General features: G+C 40.2%; 1 protein-coding gene across 2 annotated transcripts in view; it reads right to left on the bottom strand.

Moving 5' to 3' along the window:
• Positions 1-27,125, bottom strand: part of TET1 (tet methylcytosine dioxygenase 1) — a 136,082-nt gene that overhangs the window by 91,552 nt on the left and 17,405 nt on the right. For both annotated transcript variants that reach the window (XM_027130081.1, XM_027130080.1), the window contains exon 3: positions 7,088-7,141. In XM_027130081.1, the coding sequence (XP_026985882.1) occupies positions 7,088-7,141 (54 nt within the window). The remainder of the gene's footprint in view (positions 1-7,087; positions 7,142-27,125) is intronic.

Below are 27,125 nucleotides of genomic sequence, written 5' to 3' on the forward strand. Positions count from 1 at the left end.
ATTTAATATATTCAAGGTTTAAAGACTCCTTTCTGATAATTCTTATTAGAAAAAGCAGAAGTGACATTTTTAAAAGGAAAGAAAAGGCTTTTTGTAATACAGGTTTATATTTCTCAAATAAGGCAAGCGAATATATTGCTAAGAAAATACACATTTTCTTAAAGGCTCACTTAATATTTTTAGTAGGATAAATTATACCTTTAGATGTAATAACACCACTAATTGAGAAATTACTATATGTCAAGCTGTCCTAGGCAATGTAACATGTATTAAATAATTCACTTAAGTCTATAACAATCTTATGATCCTATGAGTGTATATTTCTGTATACTATATTTAAAATTAAGCACACAATATAATGCTTAAAATAAATAATTTAGTTACTTAAAAATAACTAAGTTGCTAAAATAAGTTTACTGTTTAACATCTGGTTCCCTAGAACCATGAAAAGAACCTATGCTTTAATCAAATTCATATATCATTAATTTTAAACATAGATAATAAAACTGTAACATCTCTTCCCTTAAAATTTTTCATGTGCAGAAAGTCCTGTTTTTAGCTCAAAAAATACTAAAACAGTTAGTATTTAAAACTATGAAGCATCAGAACAGGTTAAAGAATGACATTGTAACCTTCATTCTCTTGAATAGGCCACTGTGGTGGATAAATCTTGCCATCACGTCTTTTTTTTACCAAAGGTTTTTAAATGGTGTTTGATTGATTGATTGATTGATTGATTTAGGCTACGTTGGGTCTTCGTTGCTGTGCGTGGGCTTTCTCTAGTTGCAGCAAGCGGGGGCTACTCTTCGTTGCGGTGCATGGGCTTCTTACTGTGGTGGCTTCTCTTGTTGCAGAGCATGGGCTCTAGGCGCCCGGGCTTCAGTAGTTGTGGCACATTGGCTCAGTAGTTGTGACTCATGGGCTTAGCTGTGCCGCAGCATGTGGCATCTTCCCGACCCAGGGCTCGAACCCGTGTTCCCTGCATTGGCAGGTGGATTCTTAACCACTGCGCCACCAGGGAAGTTCCCTTGCCATCACATCTTTAAAAACATTATTTTTATGACACATTTTGAATATTGAAAGGCATTCCATTATAAAATTAATTATAACTTGAAAATGACTTAAGATACTAGTGAGGTTTTAACAAAAATTTAACAGTTCTTATTTGGCTTTTTTTACCTATCTATTGACTTTTTTTTTTTTTTTGCGGTATGCTGGCCTTTCCCACTGCGGCACACAGGCTCCGGACGCGCAGGCTCAGCGATCATGGCTCACGGGCCCAGCAGCTCCGCAGCATGTGGGATCTTCCCGGACACGGGGCACGAACCCGTGTCCCCGGCATCCGCAGGCGGACTCTCAACCACTGCGCCACCAGGGAAGCCCCAGAGAAGCCCCTGTCTATTGAGATGATATTCTAGCCAATAGATGGAGAGCTATACAACAAGCAAGGCAGACCTCAGAAAACAGTATGAATCTAGCACTATCAAAGCACAAACACATTATCAGATGAGCATAAGGATTCAAGACACAAAGCATATGTTCTTTTCTAAGCTAGGAAAAACTCAACAGACTTTTTTTGTAGCCTGAATGAAATTTTCTTCAAGCCTATTCACCCCACTTGGCTTCTATTCACTGATTCTCTGTTTGGGATCATTCCTAGAAATTACAAAATGGACATGAATTTTGAATCACTGGAAATGTTCGTGTTGCGATGATAAATGAATGATTTGACTGTATGTGAGCTGACTTAGTGAGAACTCAGCCCCGAGTCTGAGTTCTCAGCCTGAACTCAGTCTCATCGTCCCTGGTCAAAATGCTATGTTACAATTTCTGGGTATGCAAAACAGAAGCCCCATGTGTGCCTTTGAGCGTGTGAATAAACACTGATGGATAAGCACTAGTCTCTGATAGTTTTTGCCAGCTTATGACATGAGGAAAATAAGGACCATGTGTTGAATCATAAGGATAAATTATTAAATTTTATATGACCACCCTATATTCTGAGATTATCTTCTTCCAATTTATATGTTTGTGGAGGGTTTTTTGTTGTTGTTATTGTTTTGTTTATAAAGCTGGTATCCCTTTGTGGATGCTCTCACCACTCTGAATCTCCCTGCCTCGCCCCCCACCCCCAACTGCCCCCATGGTCTGTTATATTCAGAAGTCTGGGATTCTTTGCCTGGGACTATGTAAGACTATCAAGGGACTTCCCTGGCGGTCCAGTGGTTAAGACTCCATGCTTCCACTGCAGGGGGTGCAGTTTTGATCCCTGGTCAGGCAATTAAGATCCTCATGCCGCATAGTGCAGCCAAAAAAAAGACTATCAAATGGCTTTTTTCCCCCCTGAACAACCATCAAGCTCAGTATAGAATGTCACTAAAATTTATAACATGTTGCTGCTATAAGTCATGGAATGTTACTTTATAACTAGAGTTAAGAAAAGTTTATCATTTTACCAATGATTTCTTTAACTAACTGAAACAAAGTTGTAGATAAGTGTGCACAGAAAAAAAATCTTTAGTAACCCTGTTACTTTCATTTCTTGTAGCTTAATGAGTTTTTAAGATAAACAGGGTAACTCAATTGTATCTAATTTGGTAGTTTTAAACCCTCACTAGTGTATGTAACAATTTACAAAAGAAGGGAATAGTTCTCAAAGATACCAAGTAAATTTCCCTAGGGGGTGTTTTCCCCTGTCTTGGCAAATTTTTTTTGTTTCTTTGTTTCCTTCAAAGTATATGCCACAATTTGTAATTTATTAATTTGTCTTTAATTTTTTTTGGCCTTTCCTCAGCAACATTTAATCTCCTTGAGGGCTGAAATCACTTTGGTCTTACACACCATTGTAGCCCAGCATTTAGTATGGGCTAAAAAAGTATTTATCGAATGTTAATAATACTGTTGTTCAAGAAACAACACATATTGAGCATTAACTGTGTGCCAGGCCATGAAGGTACTAAATATTTTGAATATCACTGTCATGTAAATCAAGACCACATATGAATGTGATTCATTTATGATTTGATTCTCCTTTTAAAACGTTTCTAAAAGACTTACCACTATAGCTACACGCCAGTGTCTTGTCCTTCTCTCCTAGTGAAATATGTCTTATTTACCCCCATCCCACCCCCTGTCCCCCGCAACAACCACTCATTCTACTTTTATCAGCATCATCAAGGAAGGAAGGAAACAGTGATGAACAGAGCTGGTGGCATAGAAGCTAGCAGGAAGATCACTTAGTTTTCTTTTTTTTTTTTCATTTCTAAATCATTTGTAGACAGTGTCCTGGTTTAATATACACTGACATTTCTTTATATTTGTTCACCCAGTTCTTCCAAATAATACTTTGATGATATTTTATAATCAAATAGCTAGAAAATGTTCCTTACCAGATAAGAAATTACAGAATGTACAAATGCAGTTCATTCTCAGGGATACCCACACTTTTTATTTTGACATGATTTTAGATTTTCAGGTAAGTTGCAAAAATAGTATAGAGTTCTTATATAAACTTCACCCAACCCTGTCCAGTGTTACTTTCTTACATAACCATGATTCTGGTACCATTTTTGACCCTACCATATTGCCCCTGTGGTCAGTAGTGATGCTGAATGTATGTTTGGTTTGCCCTTCAGGTCCCCACTCCATCTTCTACACCCTCTTACATGACACAGGAGGCGGAACAAGATATATTTCATCATCAGTAGGCTCCTTTTTTCCTTTTGGCTTCTGATTGGGATCAACCAATGAAAGCAGCAGGAAACTGGATGGCAGGGTATTTATTTCCATACCCACCTCCCCATGACTTTCACTTCAAGAAAGATCCCATTATCAAGGGCCACACAAAAGTCCCTGTCCCTTCAGGCCTAGGAACGGCAATATCTCTCTGCTGTCATTAGTCCCAGGATGCTTTGTCATCCCTAGATTTTTCTGAACCCTGCCCACACCTTTTAAACAATCCCTTTATTAAATTCTCCCCAATACTCCCAACTGACTGTGTAATCTGATTTTCTCTAGGGACAGGGAGTGACAACCTAACTAAAGTGATATTACCTTAAAATTGACTTTCTCCCACCCCAAAACACAAAATAGTGATTATTTACATAAATGTTTCTACCAAGAGGAGCTCCAAACCATGCCACTCACAAGTACAAGTTCATGAATCAAGGCCTGAAATCATCTCATACCTTCACCTTACTCAACAGTCAAGCAAACAATTATAGCACAGCTAACATGCTGCCATCTATGAAGACAGATCAACTCCAGTGATCAACAAGAGCGCCTGAGCAGGAACCTGGTCCTTCAGCCCCAGTGGGGGCAGGAGTTTGTGCTGAGCACCCCCACCCTCACCCCCATGATTTGGTGCCCATTCTGGCCATTAGAGTGCTTTGGACAGAAACCGTCATTTCAGCTCGAGGAAAATGCTCTCTGTAGTCTGGGATTTGAGATCACTATGTATAGTTTTAAACTTCGAATTGTAATAGAATGCATACACGTTTTTGATATAGATAATAGATTGTTTGATATAGATAACAGATTGTTTAAAGATGAGAGGTGTGAGACACACCAGGCAATTTCAGCCCCACAACTGGATTCAGTATTTAGTTAGCAGGTTCAGAGTAGGATGAGACAAGCTTCAATTCTATTCCCAATTTCCTTAGTCAGACTCTTCATTTATCCAACTACCTTCCAATAGATGAAGATGAAAATGAGTCAGGATACCTATATGTAGCAGCCACCCTGACAAAGAGCAAGGGACGCAGGAGATGTGAAGACTTAAGAGGCCAGAGTCAAAGGAAGAAGAGTAGAAGTCTGGCACAATGCCAAAACCAAAGAAAGAATTATGAAAGGAAACCAAGGTGTAACCTGTAGATTCCCGTGACTGATCCCCTGGGTAGCAGCCAGCTGGAATGTTAAGTTCTCACCCATAAAATCCTAAATGGAAAGCTTTACTTTTCCTCCACCCTCCCTCCCAAAAGTTGGATTTAGTTTTCTTAACATCTCCTTCGGGGCTATATAATATTCTACACTTGCTCTAACTATATTTTACACATATCAAGCTAAAATCTGAAAGTATTTTAGCATTTCTCCTGTGGAGCAGAGAAACAAAGCTTTCTTTGAAAAGGAACAAAAAAAAAAATTATGCCCAACAGAAAATTAAAGAAAACATTTAAAAATGCCAACATCAGAAAAAAAAATAATTTTTTTCCTTTTAGAGCATTTTTCTACTGTTGTACAACAACTGATAACTATAGAGGAAGTGAGCAACAGTTTGGTTCTGCTTGCTGTGGCACATGAATTTCAGCCATCCACAGGCACTTATTTCTTTTTAAAAGTCAGGGTCCATTGCCGTGATTCAAAAAAGCAATACACAGTATATTTACTTCTGAAATTTATTTCAGGTGACAGGACACCCACAGACTAACAAAATAAACATAGAATTAAATAGTATTCCCAAAGTCCAATTCTACCTTGTAGGAAAGGCAGGTGATGATTTAGCTACCAAGATTAGTCCATGTTAGTTTGTCCATGCAGTCTCCATCCCTTTCTTCCATGCTGCTTTCCCACCCCACGCCACCCCCCCCCCACACACACAAATTTGAGAGCCATTTATAACAGCAGGACTGAAACTATTTCTCACTTGAAGATTTTAAGACAAAACACCTGAGATGGATACACCCAACACAGGAAGTGTAAAAAGAGATTGAGAAATATACTTAGGGATTTTAATGATATTCTTCTATAATTGGGGGAGGGGAAAGGATTAAAAGGGGGCAGGTGGATCAATATGCAGGAGAAAAACAGAGAAGGGTTTAATTTACCTTGAAAATAACCAGTATTCTATTTGTCCAGGCCCAGTGAGAATTTGTGCCAAGCAATCTCATTCATTTCACAGTGCCTGGCACATTGATGACTGTGTGGTAAATATTAAATAAATACTTGTTGGTTGATGAAAAATATACATGGCAATGCTGTGTACACACAGGAAACAGAAACTTGAAGTGGTCAGACAAATTAGAAAGCAATGCAAGGTTTGGTTCTGCATGTCAATAGCATTTTCAAGGTACACAACTGGGGAAACAAATGAGATTTTAAAATGTGCTATAGCCATAGTTCAAACATGTTGTTCCTCTATGAGTGCCAAAACTTTATTTGCAGAAGAAAAGCTAAGATTAAGGTAAGATATTTTCAATTATATATACACAATATAATTTTAAAGACCAGTCGTTTTATTGTTTAATATGTCTTCTTGAATTAAAAAGCTTGACTGCTCAGGATAGTTACATTCATAATAGCAATATACCACTTGAAACCTTTAACACATAAGCACCTATTTGCTAAAGCTAGTCTTGAACTTTTAGTAATGTCATATGCTTTTAAATTAACCATTTTAAATACTATACAAAGCTCATAACACAGACTGCTAGCTTATCACTGAATTAGGTAACTACTAAATACTCATTAGGCAAACTACTGAAAATAAAGAAAGCATACACAATCCTACAGCTCCATGAATGCCCAAATTAAAGATGATATAATGAGAATTTGGGATTAAGCAATTGTAATTTGGCTGTAAAACCTCAATGGCTTACACATTTTAAGCTGAACTAGAACCTCTAAGCACCTTTTCCTTTGGAAAAATCACACATTTTAAAATAGTCTCTAATGGAAGGTCCATTAAAATCACAATGGATCATAGCTGTCAACTTTAAATAGTGTCTTTCTCCTTAAGAGCTGAAGTTTACACACTGGTGCAACACCACAAATGCAGATGCTACAAATGGAGCTACAAAAAAAAGCCACAAATTTTATTCACAACACTTGCATATAAAGTTTTCTGTCTGCAGACTCGTGTGGAGTTGAAAATAAAGGATGCTAATATGCATATTATGCAACGTATCAAAAAAAAAAAGAGAGAGAGAGACAGAAAGAGAGAGAAAACACTTTAGTTGAGTGAAAATTCATTTATCTACTGAAAATCTGGGAGAATTTACATCTACTGTACTCCAAATTTACCCCTAAGTGACAGAAAAATACTATATGAAATGGAAAAATATTAAATATGAGTTAATCAATAGCTGATTACCTTTAAAACTTTGGGCTTCTTTTCCCTCTGGGGCCTCTTGTTTTCCTTTATAACCTAAAAAAAATCAAATTGCAAAATGAGCCTCCATATAAGAGAAAAAAAATTAGCTCCCACCTCCCCCCCCAAAAAATTTTTGGCTATTCTCTATAAAACTACTTATACCATCTAAAATCATCAACATGTTTGCTAGACAGAACCTAAAGAGCTTATGTAAAATGTACACTTCAAAAGTCACTGAAAAAAAGCCTTGCATAAAGATGAAGTAGGGAAATACCCTTTTTTCCCCTTAAAGTCTGTCTTAATTAGCCTCTGCATTCTTCACAGCGAAGCCCACGAGGTAGCCATCTTGCTTGCTTCTGCAGAGGAAGCCTCTACAGTTGAACAGTTCTGCAAACTGCTTTTTGGTATTATTATCATGGTGTTTAAAGGCAGCCCTGGCCTGCCAGCACTGTAGACGTGCTGGGCATGCCTTTTGCAAAAACAGCCCCACAAAGAGTGCAGCCAATGGCAATGCAGAGCTTAGCAACTCCAAAGTGATCTTCTCTGCCTAGCCTTCCTAGACAAAGGATCTCCTGTGCGGCTCCGCTCTCACCACAGGACACAGGCAGCCACAAGCTGCGACATGGAGTTCGCTGCAGAGGATCTGGTCGCGCCGAAATCACAGGAGGCTTCAGCAAAAACAATGCACACAAATCCCCCAGGTCTCCACCATCGGATCGATGGCGGATTCTCCCTGATTAGTAACCTCTTGGCGGCTCCGAGGGCAGGTCTGCGCGGGGGGAGGGGTGCGCGGTCCTATCTTTAACGTACAGGAGATATAACTGAGCTGATGGGGGCATTTGGGCTTGCTGAAACTCTGGAAGGTATTGTGCATTTTTACTTTATAAGGCAAGGCTAAATATTGGCGATATTTAAGGCAGGGAGGTTATGTGAGGACAGTGTAGGCTCAGCTGTTGGGCTGCGTGTCTCATTCCTCGGGAACCACACCTCTCTGCAGCAGGCGCTTTGCCCAGAAACACAGCAATTTGATTTCTGTCAATAAATGTCCAATGATAAAGGCGGATTAAAAAATAATAATAAAGCCACTTAAAAGGGAAAGGACAGGATGAGGGCAAGGAGAGGTGGAGGAGTTTTCAAAATGCACTTGCCACTCTGAGTGGCTGGAGGTTTCAAAAAGATTTCTCTCTCTTGCTCTGGACATTTCTGATGACCTTCATTTCCCAAAGAAATCCATCCCTTCCAGAAGGCGGATTCATAACTTTGGGACAGAAGAAGCACCTCTGGCTCCTCTGCCTCCCAGGATCATCAACTGTCACTGAGCATCTCTCCGCAGAGCTGCCAAGCAAGTCCCCACGTGGAGCCTGTCTGTGCACGGGCTGATGGACAGACACAGCCACTTACTTCCCAGGGATTGGGAGCCGAGCCAGAGGTGGAACAAGCAACCAGCCACACTCAACACACCTGGACTGCCCCCATGCCCAGTGGGTGGTAAGCACTGGGAGAGCTGGGCACCACAGTTAGAACTTGCCAGACCCTGGGAATGACAGAGCCAGAGGAGTTGAGCCCCTCCCTTCAGCTTCCTGGACATGGAACAGGGGCAGTAGACGAAGAACCAGGACAGCTGTTTGAGCTGGCAGGTCTCAAGGTCACTGCCAAAATGCAGTGCAGAGGCCAGTCACAGTCCCATCACAGCCACCTTGACAGCTGCACAGATCTTGGGAAGACAGCCTCAGCTCCATCTTCACAGGGCCAAAGTTTCAGCAGCACATTTGGGGGATTGGCAGGAGGGCCTCACTGGCTGCTCAGCCAAAGATTGGTTTTCCACTTGCAGTTGGATTCAGAACAGATTCCCACAACCAGAAATCGGGAACAGAGAGAGGGCCGGAAAGCCTGTATTTCATCACCCTTGATTCCTAGCCTTTCAGTCTGCCACAAAAGCACGCTTTTCTTGTTGGAATGGGAAGTCCAACATGCATTGTTTCCCCGCTTTAAACTACCTCTCCCTCACCCACCCACTTTCAAAATTTTTAACAAATGTAAGCAGCAAGCAAAACCAGTGGATTTTGACCTAACCACGTCCACCACGGCAACTTTAAGCACACCGAGCCCACGCTAAGAAGCTCTCTGTGGGGAATGAAGCAACCGTGAAATGAATGGGTAGGAAAACAGGACCAAATACAAGATTTGAAAATGAGTGCTAAACCTTTTAACCCTACATTTCTTTCTCTTTGGAGATTTGTGTGTGTGTGGTAAAACATACATAACATAAAATTTTCCATTTTAACCATTTTAAAGTGTACAATTTAGTAGCATTAAGTATATCCACAATGTTGTGCAAGTATCACCACTTTACATTTCCAGAACTTTTTCATCATTCCAAACAGAAACTCTGTACTCATTAAACAGTAACTTCCCGCTCCCGTGTGAACTTCTGTTCTACTTTCCGAGTCTATAAATTTGCCTGCTCTCGGTACCTCATATAAGTAGTATCACACAATGTTTGTTCTTTTACGTCTGGCTTGTTTCACTTAGCATAATGTTTACAAGGTTCATCCATGTTGTAAGATGTATTAAGAATTTCATTCTTTTTTAAGGCTGAATAACAACATTTTGTTACCCATTCTTCTGTTGATACACTTTTGGGTCATTTCTCCCTTTTGACTATTGTGAATAATACTGCTATGAACATGGGTATACAGGTATCTATTTGAGTCCCTGCATTCAATTCATTTGAGTATATACCTGGTAGTAGAATTGCTGGGTCATATGACAACTGTTTAATTTTTTGAGGAACCACCAAACCATTTTCTGCAGCCAAACTATTTTTTACCATTTTACATTCCCATCAGCAATGCACACAAGGGTAGCCCTATATTTCTTAAAGTGTCTTCCATTTCAATTACAGGTTATGCCTCTCCCCTTGAATAGCCGAATAACATTTTTAAAAAGCATCAACATTTTCCCAGGTTGATTGCTCACAATTTAGTAAAATGGCCATGATATATTAAGATATAATTATAGGGGAATTCCCTGGCCGTTAAGCGGTTAAGACTCCGTGCTTCCAGTGCAGAGGATGCGGGTTCGATCCCTGGTTGGGGAACTATGATCCCATGTGCCGTGTGGCGAAAAAATAAAAAAGATATAATTATATATTTTAAATCATTTTATTACCTGTGTGATCCATATGTTTCCCTCAATAAAATAAAATCAGGATCAGAGTCTTAGGTCTACTGAATATCCACACTGGTGAGAGGTCCATTTTTTAAAGCCCCATGGACAGGCGTTTTCACTGTATGGGATACTCATGAAACCACACAACATCGCACTTGGCAACCTAAGCAAACATCGAAGGTCTATGTTTAGTGTTCTGTAAAATGAGTTAATAATAAAGCCAAAGCTCATTCCAGCTAAATGGGGGTTAATGGAAGTGACCAGAACTAACATTAACTCCAAATATCCAACTGATACTACACCATGAAGATCTATACTTGTTTGAACAGAGTAGATTGGTAACATCAATTAGTTGTGACCATCTGTTCTAAATCCTATACCTAGCGATTTATCCATCTCAGCTCAAGGCTTAGGTGAAATGAACTTTGATGGAGAAAATAATCAGAAATTACTAGCAGAAAAAGTGGAGGTCGAGAGCCATTCCCATTATCCTATTTTTTTTTTGCAGTATGCGGGCCTCTCACTGATGTGACCTCTCCCTTTGCGGAGCACAGGCTCCGGACGCGCAGGCCTAGCGGCCATGGCTCACGGGCCTATCCGCTCCGCGGCATGTGGGATCTTCCCAGACCGGGGCACGAACACGTGTCCCCTGCATCGGCAGGCAGACTCTCAACCACTGCGCCACCAGGGAAGCCCTCCATTATCTTATTATTTAGGGCAAAATGCATACAACTAGATCCAGTTGAATGAATGACAAGTTGAGAAACTAAGACACATTGCGTTGTGGTCCAACCTATTCAGAACTTATTTTTGTCATTTAAATCTATTTGTTTTTCCCTACAAGGAACCATTATTAAGTTGCATGAGTTACTTAATTTTGTAATAACTCAAGTGTATTAGGTTTTTTCAAATATTACAAAATGAGATCTATCTCTTTTCTCTTAAAAGTCACATGATTACAGAGCTAAAAAAAGAACATCAGAGAAAATTTAGGTCATAGATAAACTGAGGCCCAAAGAGGTAAAATTACTTAACTCAGGTTACACAGCAAGTTAAAACCTGAACTTGAGCCTGAATCTAACCATTTACATTGCTCTCTCTATAATTCCTCTTCATTACTCAACAATAGAATTGGCAAATATCCCAAAATAAACTTAAAAGAACCATCTTCACACACAAAAAAAGGGACTTCCCTGGCGGTCCAGTGGTTAAGACTCCACGCTTCTACTGCAGGGGGCACGGGTTCAGTCCCTGGTCAGGAACTAGGATCCCACATGCTGTGTGATGCAGCCAAAAACAAAACAAAAACAAAAAACACTTCAAAACCACACCCTTAGTTATAAAAATATTGAATCACTATGTTGTACACTTGAAACTAATATAATCCTGTAAATCAACAATACTTCCAAAAAAAACCCTTCACATGCATCGTTTTTAGGCTACAACAGCAGCTCAAGAAGATTAGTATTTTTTTCCTAATATTTATTTATTTATTTGGCTGCACCGGGTCCTACTTGCGGCACGTGGGCGTTGCGGCATGCGGGATCTTTAGTTGCGGCATGTGGGATCTAGTTCCCTGACCAGGGATGGAACCCAGGCCTGGAGCGAGGAATCTTAGCCACTGGACCACCAGGGAAGTCCAAAGATAAGTTTTGTTTTTTCTTTTTTTTTTTTTTTTTGCGGTACACGGGCCTCTCACTGCCGTGGCCTCTCCCGTTGTGGAGCACAGGCTCCGGACGCGCAGGCCCAGCGGCCATGGTTCACGGGCCCAGCCGCTCCGCGGCACGTGGCATCTTCCCGGACCGGGGCACGAACCCGCGTCCCCTGCATCGGCAGGCAGACTCTCAACCACTGCGCCACCAGGGAAGCCCCAGTATTTTTTAAATTAATTAATTAACATATATTTTTGGCTGTGTTGGGTCTTCGTTGCTTCGTGTGAGCTTTCTCTAGTTGCAGCGAGCGGGGGCTACTCTTTGTTGCGGTGTGCAGGCTTCTCATTGCGGTGGCTTCTCTTGTTGCAGAGTACAGGCTCTAGGCACACAGGCTTCAGTAGTTGTGGCTCGCGGGCTCTAGAGCGCCGGCTCAGTAGTTGTGGCACACGGGTTTAGTTGCTCTGTGACATGTGGGATCTTGCTGGATCAGGGCTTAAACCCGTGCCCCCTTAATTGGCAGGCAGATTCCCAACCACTGTGCCACCAGGGAAGCCCTAGGTGTATTTTTTAAAAGATAATACTGTGTGCCCTCAGAGATAAATTTATGAATAATTTCAAAATCCTACTTCTCTTTCTAAACATAAGCAATTCTGCACCCACAAGAAACTAGACATACAGATACTGCCTAGGAGGAGTCTTCTTCTAAATTAATCTCGAGTTATTCACTATTCCTCAAAATTGATACCTGCGCAGCACAAAATCCTTCCAATATAAGCCACACTCTCATCTCCCATGAAATCCTTCTATATGTCTCCTCTTATTTACTGTTGGAGACATAGCTTTTGCTGTGATACTTGGTTAAGATATTCCAAGTACCACCTTTTGTAAACTTCCAATCAATAAGAATCACAAAAAAAAAGGCGGTTCATACTTTAACAATTCTAATGGAGATCTTAAAGTGAGTTTAATTTTATGTCGTGTGAGACATAGGAACCCGAAAGGCTAACACTGGAGATCTTCTCAGTTTTTAATTGTGAGTGATTTGAGTCGATCCCCTGGCACAGCCTTTCCCTGGCTTCCCTCCCCCACTTCCTTCCCTGAGGCTTATCTGCAGTAATGCTTTTTCCCTCTAAGGGGCCTGGTCTACCAAGTATCCAACTCCATTCTCTCTAGCAGTCCTGCTTACTGCTGGTAAAAATAACTGCTCTTCAATAGCAAGAACTAAGGAACAAGTAAGCAAGTAGTGATCTTCAGCAGCTGCCAAGTGAGAACAGTTGACAATGAGGTGAACCATAGATAATGCCAGAGACTAAACGGGGCTAAAATATCCCCTCTCCCCAATTTCTTTTCAACAATTCGTAGTACTAACTTGAAACTGACAAGTCTACTACCTCTATTACAGTCTAGATCCATAATTTGCACAGCGAAATCCAATAACAGCATCTATGGCTTTTTGTCAAAAACAAATCACAAAGGATGCTGCAATTAAGAAAATATTTCCCCTTTTGTGAATGATATATTGAATGCTTCTTATTATTCCTAGTCTGTCCTGTGTATTTTATAATTAATGTTATTCTTTTTTTTTTAAAAGGAAGTTCTGTAACTTCGGGCTCCTTCTCTATGTTATTCATGCAAGAGAGCTGACTCTAGAGAGCATTGTACCCTCAGTTTTTTGTGTTTTATTTATTTATTTATTATTTATTTTTGGCTGCATTGGGTCTTCGTTGCTGCACACAGGCTTTCTCTCATTGCGGCGAGTGGGGGCTACTCTTCGTTGTGGTGCGCGGGCATCTCATTGTGGTGGCTTCTCTTGCTGCAGAGCATGGGCTCTAGGCGCGCGGGCTTCAGTAGTTGTGGCGCACGGGCTCAGTAGTTGTGGCTCCCAGGCTCTAGAGCGCAGGCTCAGTCACTGTGGTACACAGGCTTAGTTGCTCCGCGGCATGTGGGATCTTCCCGGACCAGGGCTCGAACCCGTGTCCCCTGCAATGGCAGGCAGATTCTTAACCACTGCGCCACCGGGGAAGTCCAATACCCTCAGTTTTTGATCTAATAGCAAAATCCTAAAACTGTCTTGTTTCACTGAGAAGCTCAAAGCATTTACACACATACAACCTCTTTCAGAGATAGTTAGACCTAGGTGTCTCCTAAGTTTAGCAAAATCAAGCCAATTTGTTAATTCATGTTTTTACAATGAAATTCCCCCATTTAATAACCAAAAACTTAAAACAATAGTGTTGTTTTAAAACAAGTGTTGGGCACTTTCAATATGCAGACATGGTGCTGGGCTCCCCGCTCCCCACTGGACCGTACCATCTCAGGAGAGACAGAAACAGATAATTATTATGAAGTAGTATAGAAAAGGGGTGAGCCCAGAAATCTATGCAGTCCAGAGAAGGCTTCCCAGAGGAACTGACATTTATTTCCACTGTAAGTAGGAGTTGGTTAAACACAGAGGGACAGAAGAAAAGTATGTGCCCCAGATGGAGGTAACAACATATACAAGGACACTGGGAGCACTGTGGCTATTGACAGTCACACTATGGGGAGAAATGCATATAAATAGATAGCTACAACATGGGCATTAATGCGGGTCATTGAGAATGCATATGAAGAGATGTAATCAGCCTTAATTCTCTACCATTCTGGTTTGAAATGTTTCTGTTCCATCCTTCAACTTTCCATAATTGGTCCTTTCAAAAGACAACGATACCCCTGTTAAGTTGTTCATCACAAACAGCTACCTTTTCAAGAGAACTAAGAAGAGGTGACTGGTTTAACCTAGGTCTGAAACCTTTGTATTTTAGCTAGAAAAAACTCTCATGTAACTAAGTCTCCTAATCAGAGTAAAGCAATATTTTGAGAATAAGTGTATGTAGGTTTTTGTTGAGATGAGATCAGTTACTCAGGAAGGGTTAACCTCTTTAGTTTTTGAACTAATTTACTCGAGTCCCACACAATCTATGGAGAAGCAAGATTTGCCTGCCAAGAAATGTTACTCTTTCAGCTGGGTAACTCTGGTTGTACTGGAGAGATGCTTCTGATGTTTGGAGAAAGGGATGCCCTTCTTTTGTTCATTCCGGAAATAGAACAGAGAACACCAGCTATATTCGAGGCACTGCCTAACACCTGTGGAATCTCTGACAATGAATAACTTTTCCATTGAGCTTAACTCAGGTAGAGAGAAAAAACAAAAAACTTGACATGAAGCCCACAATATTTATAATTATAGAATGCCTAAAATTAATTTTTTCTAAAGTCTGTTTGACTTTCTTGATATCCAAATACTTATTCAGTGGGTACATTAGCTCTTGTTTAAACTAAAATAAATAAACCGTCCTTGATATTCTTACTAGAGACCTTTCTTTTTTTTTTTTTGGCCGCAGAGCATGTGGGATCTTAGTTCCCCAACCAGGGGTTGACCAGGGATGGGACCCGTGCCGCCTGCAGCGGAAGCATAGAGTCTTAACCACTGGATCTCCAGGGAAGTCCTAGAGACATTTCTTCTAACTTGAGATTACCATTTCATTGTCTGAGGGGATCATTTTGAGCTTTTGCAATGTAAAGCCCTTTAGGAATAACTTGTGGGATCAAGAGGAGATATATTTTTCGTAGCAAGAAAACAAAAAAGTTATTTTCCCCACCATCCACCTTAGAAATCAACAAGTATGGAGCTCAAGGTTATACCCGTGTTAACTGTGCAGATTTAAATGAAAAACTTGCCTATCTTATCAGGAATGTTTTAGCCTAAACGATTATAATGGCGTTTCCATAGATACTCTTAATGACTAGTTAAGAAAATGCAATTTTCCCCCAAATCTGTTTGATTTCCCTGAGTTCCAAACACTTATTCAAAGTGTACATTAGCTCTTGCTGTTTAAAATAAAATAAATGGTTCTTAATGTTTTTACTAGATATTTATAAACTGTGAATTGATATTTTCCTTGCTCATAACAACAGTTCTTTCATGCACATCATTTGAGAATAAGTCAAACTGCATTCACTGATGCTGTGTCCAACTTTATGAATATATACCATATTTTTATAAGGCTACTTTTGTTAATCATCATGATAAATGAAGCATTAGTGGGTGTGGGGAGGGGGTGGTGGGGATGAAGGACCACTATACCTAACAATTCTCTTAATCATAACTATGTATGTGATAAAAGAAAATTAATTTAGATTTTTTAAAAAGAAAGTAGTATTTCCTCATGGCTTGTCCACCTTAAGATGTTACATCAAACAATATCAAAATATGATCTTATACAAGATCAGTATGTCCTTGGTGGGATCCAAATCCCAATGATGCTTATTAACTATGGGACCCGGAGTAAGTTAACCCCCCATAGACTCAGTGAGGGACAAAGCTGACTTTAGGGTTAAATGCTGTAATGGCTATGAAAAAAGCTTCTGGTATGGCAGCTGACTTGCAGGTGGTTCCACTACAGCAACGGAGAATGATGGCTGTCACATGAACATGTACAAATAAACAAGGTATTAAGCAATTAAAACTCATTTAAGGGCTTCCCTGGTGGCGCAGTGGTTGAGAGTCCACCTGCCGATGCAGGGGACACGGGTTCATGCCCCGGTCCGGGAAGACCCCACATGCCGCGGAGCGGCTGGGCCCGTGAGCCATGGCTGCTGAGCCTGCGCGTCCGGAGCCTGTGCTCCGCAACGGGAGAGGCCACAACAGTGAGAGGCCCGCGTAACGCAAAACAAAAATAATAATAATAAAAAAAGATTCTTTTTTCTTTTAATTTTTATTTAAGTATAGTTGACTTACAATGTTGTGTTAGTTTCTTTCTTTTTTTTTTTTTGGCTGTGCCGTGTGGCATGCAAGATCTTAGTTCACCCACCAGGGATCGACCCTGTGCCCCCTGCATTGGGAGCATGGAGTCTTAACCACTGGACCTCCAGGGAAGTCCCTAGGGAGCTTTTTTTTGGTGTGTTAGTTTCTGGTGTACAGCAAAATGATTCAGTTGCATATATATATATATGCACATATATATATTCTTTTTCAGATTCTTTCCCATCATGGGTTATTACAAGATACTGAATATAGTTTCCTGTGCTATACAGTGCTATATAGTTTCCTGTGCTATATAGTTTCCTTGTTAAAATGAACCTAGTATAAGATTCTTATACAACATCTCTTTCAAAGTTTCAAAAGTCTAAAAGATAGCAGCAATCACCTTAGCAGGGCTATCCTTAACCAGTCCACATTTTGGTCCCACTTCTCTCTATCCTCCAGGTTCTTCATATTTGGCTTCTTCCCCTTGCTCAGAAACATGGTGGTTAATTTTACTTATTTATTTATTATTTTGGCCATGCCACGCCGTTTGTGGGATTTTAGTTCCCTGACCAGGGATCGAACCCTGGCCCTCGGTAGCTGAAGTGTTGAGTCCCAACTAATGGACCTCCAGGAAATTCCCGGGAACATGGTGCTTTAAATGAGCACTTACCATCGAAGCCAAGGGCTCTAATCTAAGCCTCAGTGTCTTACTTTATACATTGGGGGAAGAATGTATGTTTCATAGGATTATTACAAGGATTACATGAGATAATGAGCATGTCAGTGCTTAATACAGTACCGGGCACTTAGTGAGTACTCAGTATATAATAGTTGTTATTAACCCCTTCAGATATCAATGTTTACTACATACCAGTTCCACATCTATGACTAGTATCATTTAATTCAACCAACATTTGTTTGGTGGCTACCAAATGACAGGCACTACACAATGTTTGTGTCCCTCCAAAATTCATTTTTTGAAATCCTAAAGCCCAATATAATATTAGAAGATGGGGCCTTTGGGAGATGCTTAAGTCATGAGGGTAAAACCCTCATGAATGGGATTAGTGCCTTCTAAAAGAAGCTCCAGAGAGTTCCCTAGCCTCTTCCACCATGTGAGGACACAGTGAGAAGGCACAAACCATGAACCAGGAAGTGGACCTTCACCAGAATTCAACCATGCTGGTGCCTTCTCCAGAACTATGAGCAATAAATTTCTGTTGTTTATAAGCCACCCCGTCTGCAGTATTTTGTTATAGCAGCCCAAACGAACTAAGACAGACTTGAATAGACACTTCTCCAAAAAAGATATACAAATGGTCAATAAGGACATGATAAGATGCTTGATATCATTAATCATTAGAGAAATGCAAATCAAAACCATCCTGGAATACCACTTCACACCGACTGTGAAGGCAATAATCAGAAAATCAGATAATAAGTTTTTTTGGTTTGTTTTTTTTTTTGCGGTACGCGGGCCTCTCACTGTTGTGGCCTCTCCTGTTGCGGAGCACAGGCTCCGGACACGCAGGCTCAGTGGCCATGGCTCACAGGCCTAGCCACTCCGCGGCATGTGGGATCTTCCCGGAGCGGAGCGCGAACCTGTGTCCCCTAGCATCAGCAGGCGGACTCTCAACCACTGCGCCACCAGGGAAGCCCCAGATAATAAGTTTTGATGAGGATTGTTGAATCTAAAATGGTACAGCTACTTTGGAAAACAGTCTGGCAATTCCTTAAAGTTAAACAAAGAGTTACCATATGACCCAGCAGTTCCAATCCTAGGGATATACCCGTAATAACTGAAAACACATGTCCACAAAAAAAACCTGTACACAAATGTTCGTAAATGCATTATTCATAGTAGCCAAAAAGTAGAAGCAACTCAGAAGTCCATCAACTGATGAATGTTTATACAAAATGTGGTTTATTCATGCAATGAAATATTATTCAGCCATAAAAGGGAACGAAGTACTGATAAATGCTATGACATGGATGAAACTTGAAAACATTATGCTAAAGTAAAAGAAGTCAGATACAAAAGACCAAATATTGTACGGTTCCATTTACATGAAATGCCCAGAATAGGCAAATCCATAAAGACAAAAAGCAAATCAGTGGTTACCAGGAGCTGAGGGAGAGAAGGATGGGGAGTCACTGCTTAATTATACTGGGTTTCTTTTTTGGGGTGATGAACGTGTTCTAGAATTAGATTGTGGTAAAGGTTGCACAACTTTGTAAATATACTAAAGACCGGGAATTCCTTGGCGGTCCAGTGGTTAGGACTCCGTGCTTCCACTGCAGGGGGCATTGGTTCGATGCCTGTTTGGGGAACTAAGATCCTGCAAGCTCTGCAGGCAAAACAAACAAACAAACAAACAAACAAACAAACAAACAAACAAAAATATATATATATATATATAAAACCACTATTGCACTATTGTATACTTTCAAAAGAGTGAATTTTATGATACATGAATTAGATCTCAGTTTTTTTTTTTTCTCTCCCCCCCCAGATCTCAGTTTTTTAAAAAGAAGAAATTGTTTGATTCTCCTTTATCATAATGGAAAGAGTGCCTCTACTACTTGCTAGCCAGGGGAAATTAATACATTTTTTAATGTGGGTTTCCGTTTCCTGGTCTGCTAAATGAGAGTCCTAATACTTACACTTCATGGGTCACTGTCAGGATCAAATATGGTAACATTAAGCCTTCTAGCACAGTGTCTGGCCCATAGTAGACTCTCAATAAATGTTCATTTTTTCCCTTTTTCCTTTCCTTTGCCAGTTTCCTGCACTGCAAGTCAAAGAAGTTTAAATTTTGTTAAAATCTTATGTACTTAATTATCAATGAAGACAAAGTTCCCTGGTTACTGACTTTTTTAAAAGAAATAAGTTAAACACTACTTTGTTTTGTTTTCCTTGTTTTATTGATTTTTGTTTGTTTTGACATCTCATAGTGTACCAGAAATGTCCCTAGAAAATGGAAGTAGGTGAATAAAGAAGGTAATTTAATTTTATGTTGCCTAGTAGACAAATCTCCCTGCAATTCTGTGTTAATTCCTAAACAAGTTACTTACTCCTGCAAGTGTGGAGGAAACTAACACACACACACACACACACACACACACACACACTTTTCTCTCTAAATCTAAACTGGATCAGCTCCCTCCAAAAAAGTCCATGGCTTGGATCAACTGTGGGCTTCCACTGTCTTGTCCTCCCACTTCCTCCTGTCTTGATCCTACTTTTGCCCTTTAACAGAAAACTCACCACAAAATGGTGTTCCATATGAAATATGATACGAAAATGAGCTATGTAGTGTAAATATCTAGAATATGGCAGAAACACCAAAACCCTCTCATTATACAAGGACAAGAAAATAACTGTGGCATCGTCTCGCCGGAAACCACAGCTATAATTCTGCATCACATGGGAACAGTGAAACCAATTCATTCATAACCCTAATGCTCTTGCAGGAAAAATGCATTTGCAGATCCTGTGAAATGGTGTGTACTGGCTAATTCTGAGGACTTTAGTTACTTTCCTCTAAGTAACGTGAGTCAGGTAGCAAGAGGGAAATGGGTGAAAGTAATGAAATGAATAGACAAATCTCTTCAAGGATAAAACAATAACCACCACGTTAAGCACCTACTATGTAGCAAGGACTCTACCAGACCCTTTGTAGACATCACTTCTGCTCCTCAGGCATCCCTGCTTCAGGGGTCTATCACAATGTTACAAATAGATCCATTCTCACACTGACGACCACATGGGTGGAATAAAGGATCTTAATATAGCTTAACCAGAGTAACAGTTGTCAATTTCACTCCTTCAAAGTCTTAAAAGATTGGTGTGACCCCCTTACTTGTTTTTACTTTGGGGAGTAGGAGACATGATTTATATTTCTGTGAAATCTAATGAAAGCTAAAGACCATCTCTCCAGAAAAATGCATATAAAACAATATGTTAAAAAACAAAAAACATGGGGCTTCCCTGGTGGCGCGGTGGTTGAGAGTCTTCCTGCCGATGCAGGGGACACGGGTTCGTGCCCCCCGGTCCGGGAGGATCCCACATGCCGCGGAGCGGCTACGCCCATGAGCCATGGCCGCTGAGCCTGCATGTCCAGAGCATGTGCTCCGCAACGGGAGAGGCCACAACAGTGAGAGGCCCGCGTAACGCAAAAAAAACCCAAAAAACCAAAAAAAACCAATATGTTACATATAATTTTGAGGAGATGGGATCACAGAGAACTGAAGCCCATCCAGATTAAAAACCTCTGATGTAGAAGTTCTAACTTTATGATTTTTGAAACATCATATGAAAGACAAGTGTTGGGATCATTTAAATCAGGATCAAATTAGTCTTAGGAACTCTTGCCTAGCAACTAAAAACCATGTAGAAAATTTAGTGGGACTTAAGCACTAATATAATAATAATAAGTTTAAAATTCTGGGTTTTTCCATGGTAGCTAAAAATACACCAAGTACCTAATCTGATCTGGCTAGTGTCCAGTCATTTAGCTACGCTAATGAGATATGCTTAAATGCTGGCTCAACCCCCATCTTTGAGAGGGCATGAAGATGTGTTTACCAGAAAGAAGGTAAAAGAAATTTTAGTTTCTCTTTTTGAGAGAAGGAAATGGACCTGACTTTCCAAAACCTACCTGTACTACAAACTTCAGGTTTCCAAAAGTGGTAAAGATTTAGAAACCATTAGGCAATAATAAATCATTAACAAAATACTAAATTTTTTGGTTATGCTAATACTTCTAGCTTGAAATTCAGGACTAGTAGATTCCAGTGTCAAGAACATAATTTGAGGGGACTTCGCTGGTGGTCCAGTGGCAAAGAATCCTCCTTGCAATGCAGGGGATGCAGGTTGGATACCTGGTCAGGGAACTAAGATCCCACATATCGTGAAGCAACTAAGCCCGCGTGCCACAACTACTGAGCTCCTGTGCCTCAACTAGAGCTGGCCTGCCACAAACTACAGGGCCCACGCACTCTGGAGCCTGTGTGCCACAACTAGAGAGAGAAAACCCGCACGCCACAACTAGAGAGAAGCCCACACACAACAGAGAGCCCGCGCTGCAACAAAAGATCCCGCATGCCACAACTACGACCCAATGCAGCCAAAAAAAAAAAAGAACATAATTTGAAATGGGACCCAAAATAATTCATCCAGTCACGAAAAGTAATTTAGTAGTTATGTTTGTTTACCCAAAGGAATATTATACACATACTTTTTAAATCTTTACAAATTTTTACTTGCAAGGGAAATGTTGATGATATACTGAGAAAAAAAGAAGAAATTTTACCTCATTCAACTTTAAAGATATTTATTTTTTTCTGTGTGTGTGTATACACGGTTAGTTTTATCATAACAAAGCAATTTGTATACTTTTTTTTTTTTTTGGCCGCGTTGGGTCTTCGTTGCTGCACAGGCTTTCTTTAGTTGCGGCGAGCAGGTGCTACTTTTCGTGCAGTGTGTGGGCTTCTTATTGTGGTGGCACGGGTTCTAGGTGCCCGGGCTTCAGTAGTTGTGGCATGCGGGCTCAGTAGTTGTGGCGCATGGGCTTAGTTGCTCCACGGCACGTGGGAGCTTCCCAGACCAGGGATTGAACCTGTGTCCCCTACATTGGCAGGCAGATTCTTAACCACTGCACCACCAAGGAAGCCCACAATTTGTATGCTTTTAACGTTTACAACTGAGCATCATATTTCCAGTGAAACAAAAAGAAAAAATTTAAAAACTATGTTATTTTTTAAATGCAGGGACCTCCCTGGTGGTCCAGTGGTTAAGACTTCGCCTTCCAATGAAGGGAGGTGAGTGTTCGATCCCTGGTTGGGGAGCTAAGATCCCATACGCCTCAGGGCCAAAAAACCAAAACATAAAACAGAAGCAATATTGTAACAAATTAAATAAAGACTTTAAAAATGGTCCACATCAAAAAAATCTTTTAAAAAATAAATGCAGAAAAAACACTGGAAGTAAATATGCCTATATACTCATCGTGGTTGCATCTAGGTAGTAGAATTAAAGTTTGTCTTTTTCCTGCTTCTAAGCTTTCCAAATGCAAATTACACTACTTTGATTTTATTACTTTTTAAAGTAACACAAGCTCTTTATGTAGAAATTCAAACCATGTATAAAAATTTAAGCAAAATTTAAAGTCACTTATTTTCTAATACACCCATCCTCCATCCAAAAACTCTAGTCCTCAGAGGTAAACACTTCCAACAGTTTGGTTTGGTAGGTATGTATCCTTCTAGAATTGTTTTTCTAAACTCCATTTACAATTAGAAAAAGCGTCATTTTGAGCTTTCATGGTCCTTTTCCCTTTAGAACTTTGAGGTGTCCAAACTTTGCATCTTGGTATAACTCATAATCACAAATGGACATGGCAGTAATTTTAAACAACAAAAGCAGCTGCTTTTTAAGCTTTTGTGTGTGTGTGTGTGGTATGCGGGCCTCTCACTGTTGTGGCCTCTCCCGTTGCAGAGCACAGGCTCCGGACACGCAGGCTCAGCGGCCATGGCTCACGGGCCCAGCCGCTCCGTGGCATGTGGGATCTTCCCGGACCAGGGCACGAACCTGTGTCCCCTGCATCGGCAGGTGGACTCTCAACCACTGCGCCACCAGGGAAGCCCTTTAAGCATATTTTTAAAGCACTGTACACTTCCTATAAACTTTTTTCTCAAGTCCTCTACTTGAATTTCTGCTACAGACATCCCATGATCCTAATATCTTTGGTACTTGAAAATGACATATATAGAATAAACCCCAAAATGTTTTGAGGTACTAGCTGCTAAGATGATATATTAAGTACACATGGGATATAATGGTTTACAGTGCACTTTTTTTTTTTAAGAGACATTGGTATGTGAGATAGGCTGAATCTTACATTTTTTATGAGATTTCATTCATTCATTGAACCATTTGTTCAGCAAACATGTATTGAGCACCTGTGATGTGCTAGCACCCTCTATAGCCTGAGCTTGGGCTTTAGAAGTAATTTAAACATCTCACTTCTAATCCTGCTTTCTCACCATGCCCTTTTTTAAAAAACTGTAGCAGTGTTAACAGGACATAAATAAATCAGAAAAGAGCAAGATTTCTCTTGTTGCTTACTAGCAGACATGAAGAGCTGATGATAGATAATTAGCCAAAACTTTCTGGATAATCATGACTTGAGCACTGAGTCTCATTATCAAGGTAATAACCTGAATTGCTTAGATTAGTTTGATGCATTTGCTAGCTGTGTCTTATTTTAATATGATAATACTACAAAAATATATGATCCCACCTTCTCTCCTAGCTGGTTACACTAGTGCCACATCCATCATAGTACTACAGTGACTGGCTACTTTATAGGGAGAATGACTTTTTTTTTTTTTTTTTTTTTGCTGTACATGGGCCTCTCACTGTCGTGGCCTCTCCCGTTGCGGAGCACAGGCTCCGGACGCGCAGGCTCAGTGGCCATGGCTCACGGGCCTAGCCGCTCTGTGGCATGTGGGATCTTCCCGGACCGGGGCACGAACCCGTGTCCCCTGCATCGGCAGGCAGACTCTCAACCACTGCGCCACCAGGGAAACCCGGGAGAATGACTTTTGCAGCTCTGAAACCATCAACTCTTGAAATATTACTCTGGAATAAAAATATCAAGAAGCTGACCAACAAAGACATGGGGAGATAAGCTCTGTAGCAAAATAAACATGTACCAAACTACAGTGCTCACTAGTAAGTGATAGTATAACTTGGATTATACTGATACTAGATGAAGGTGTTAAGTCAGTTTCACACATTTTTCTTTCTGGATAAGATGGTCTACACAAAATGGCAAGGTAAGATTTGAACCATACTGACAAGATTCCAGACATTAACACCCACCAGTCATAATCAATCAAGATCAGCATGGTTTTGTTTACATGCTTGGGGTTTATTTTTATTTATTTATTTATTTATTTGAAGTATACTTGATTTACAATGTTGTATTCATTTTTGGTGTGTAGCAAAATGGTTCAGTTATACATATATACATATATTCTAAACATGCAAAGATCCTAGACGCCACAGGCTTTTTCCCTATGGTCAGCTCTGTGGTGAGGTATGCTACTGAAGTCTCAGTAGTGATCCTAAGAGATTCCTTAAAGGCACATTTAGGGACATATAACATCTGCCCTCAATTGCAAGAGTTGGTAGCAAAAATTTGTTCCATATGCCATATATAACATATGCCAAAATGAAATCTGGCTGTTTGAAAACACTGAGAAAAGCAGTGGCCAGAAGAGGCCTGTCCCACGCAACTCCCACTAAAATGGATAAAATAAAATTAAACAAGTATGTCAACCAATTCTGAAGGGACATCTCCGGAACTAGACTGTTATCACACTATCCACAGGACAGTGAACAGTCAGTGGTTCAATTTGTATCATATAATACTACTTAACTTTTAGCTTTTCAAGCACAAACTATATAGGTATTGCTATTTTCCCAGGTGTAATTTCTATTAGCTAAGAAGGTAGCATGGTAATAAATAGCACATTTTACAGTGTTATCTAATATACTGCTATTAATGTAACCAAGCATATAATAACCCTTTAATATTTGGAGGGAAAAAAATCAATATTAACTGGAGTAGGGAATTCCCTGGTGGTCCAATGGTTAGGACATGGAGCTTTCACTGCCATGGGCCAAGTTCAATCTCTAGTCGGGGAACTAAAATCCCACAAGCTGCCTGGCATGGCAAAACAAAAACAAACAAAAAAACCCAAGAAACAAAAAAGATTAATTGGAGTAAATATTAAGAGACTATTTCACTTTGGCAACCAACTCACAAACTGCTTAGTCATTCAATTCATATTACTTAAATGTGTGATACTATACCAAATCATCAAGCTATAGACATATAATTCAAAACACTGCCCTCAGAAGCATATCTACAAACAACTGTGTTTTGTTGTCGTTGTTGTTTTTGAACATACTAAAAAGTGTGTGAAAGTGTAGCCTGGCCAAAGCACCTACACTTTAAGTCCCTAAAAAGCACCTCTCCCCCGCTTTTAACATCACTCACTATTCAATAAATAGAATAATGCTTATGTCTCAGTATGCTAAATTACAAATGCAAAATGAGGAATACCTAGCCAGGAGCAAATTCCTAGATGACTATGAGTTGTAAAGTCAATGGTTTTAATTAACTGTATTTCTGAATATGGAGAACACTAAGCTGAACTAAACTTGGCAAAAAATAACACTTTATCTCTTGGCCAAAGAGATCACTGGGAAGACTATCTAATTACCTTGTTGTTCAATTAAAAGAAACAACTGGGAGACAAAAATATAATCTATGATCAAAAAAAGAGTAGATCAAAATTGTTTTTACTTCTCCCAGACATTAGTAGTTAACATTCTGAGAAATGGCATATGCCTTTGGGGGCTAAGTATATTTTAGAAGAAAAAAATTCTAACAGTTCTGTTTTTAAAATGTACATTTGTTTCATATAATAAAATATTATTATAGGGCTTCCCTGGTGGTGCAGTGGTTGGGAGTCCGCCTGCCGATTCAGGGGACACGGGTTCGAACCCTGGTCCGGGGGATCCCACATGCCGCGGAGCAACTGGGCCCGTGAACCACGGCTGCTGAGCCCGCGTGCCATGGCTACTGGAGCCCAGGTGCCTAGAGCCTGTGCTCCGCAGAGGGGGAGGCCACTGCAATGGGAAGCCCACGCACTGGAAGGAAGAGTGGCCCCCGCTTGCTGCAACTAGAGAAAGCCTGCACACAGCAACGAAGACCCAACGAAGCCAAAATACATAAATTAATATATATATATTATTATAAATAAATAATAAAATAAATATTCTAATAATAAAAATATTAACATTTAAAAACTGTAAATGTATTTTCTCTTTCTCACTCCAACTCTCAATAATAAGTAAAATAATTCTGATGTGAGGAAGAAATACATGAAATATATTTGCTTACCAATATTCTTACTTATCAAAGTAAATGGGCTTCAATCATTGATGTGTATAAAATAAATATAAAAAAATTTTGATATCAAATACCTAAAAATAAAACAAACTAAATAACTCTATATTGAAAGCTACAAAATGTTATTGAAAGAAAGTAAATCATAAATAAAGATATACTATGGTCATGAACTGGAAGATTCAATATTGTAAAAATGTCAATCTCGGGGCTTCCCTGGTGGCGCAGTGGTTGAGAGTCCGCCTGCCGATGCAGGGGACACGGGTTCGTGCCCCGGTCCGGGAAGATCCCACATGCCGCGGAGCGGCTGGGCCCGTGAGCCATGGCCGCTGAGCCTGCGCGTGCGGAGCCTGTGCTCCGCAACGGGAGAGGCCACAACAGTGAGAGGCCCGCGTACCGCAAAAAAAAAAAAAAAATGTCAATCTCTTCAAACTGATGAG

The sequence above is a fragment of the Aethalodelphis obliquidens genome, unplaced genomic scaffold (genome assembly GCF_003676395.1).
Source record: "Aethalodelphis obliquidens isolate GAN/ISIS:26980383/991018 unplaced genomic scaffold, ASM367639v1 scaffold37, whole genome shotgun sequence".
Classification (NCBI taxonomy): Eukaryota; Metazoa; Chordata; class Mammalia; order Artiodactyla; family Delphinidae; genus Aethalodelphis; species Aethalodelphis obliquidens.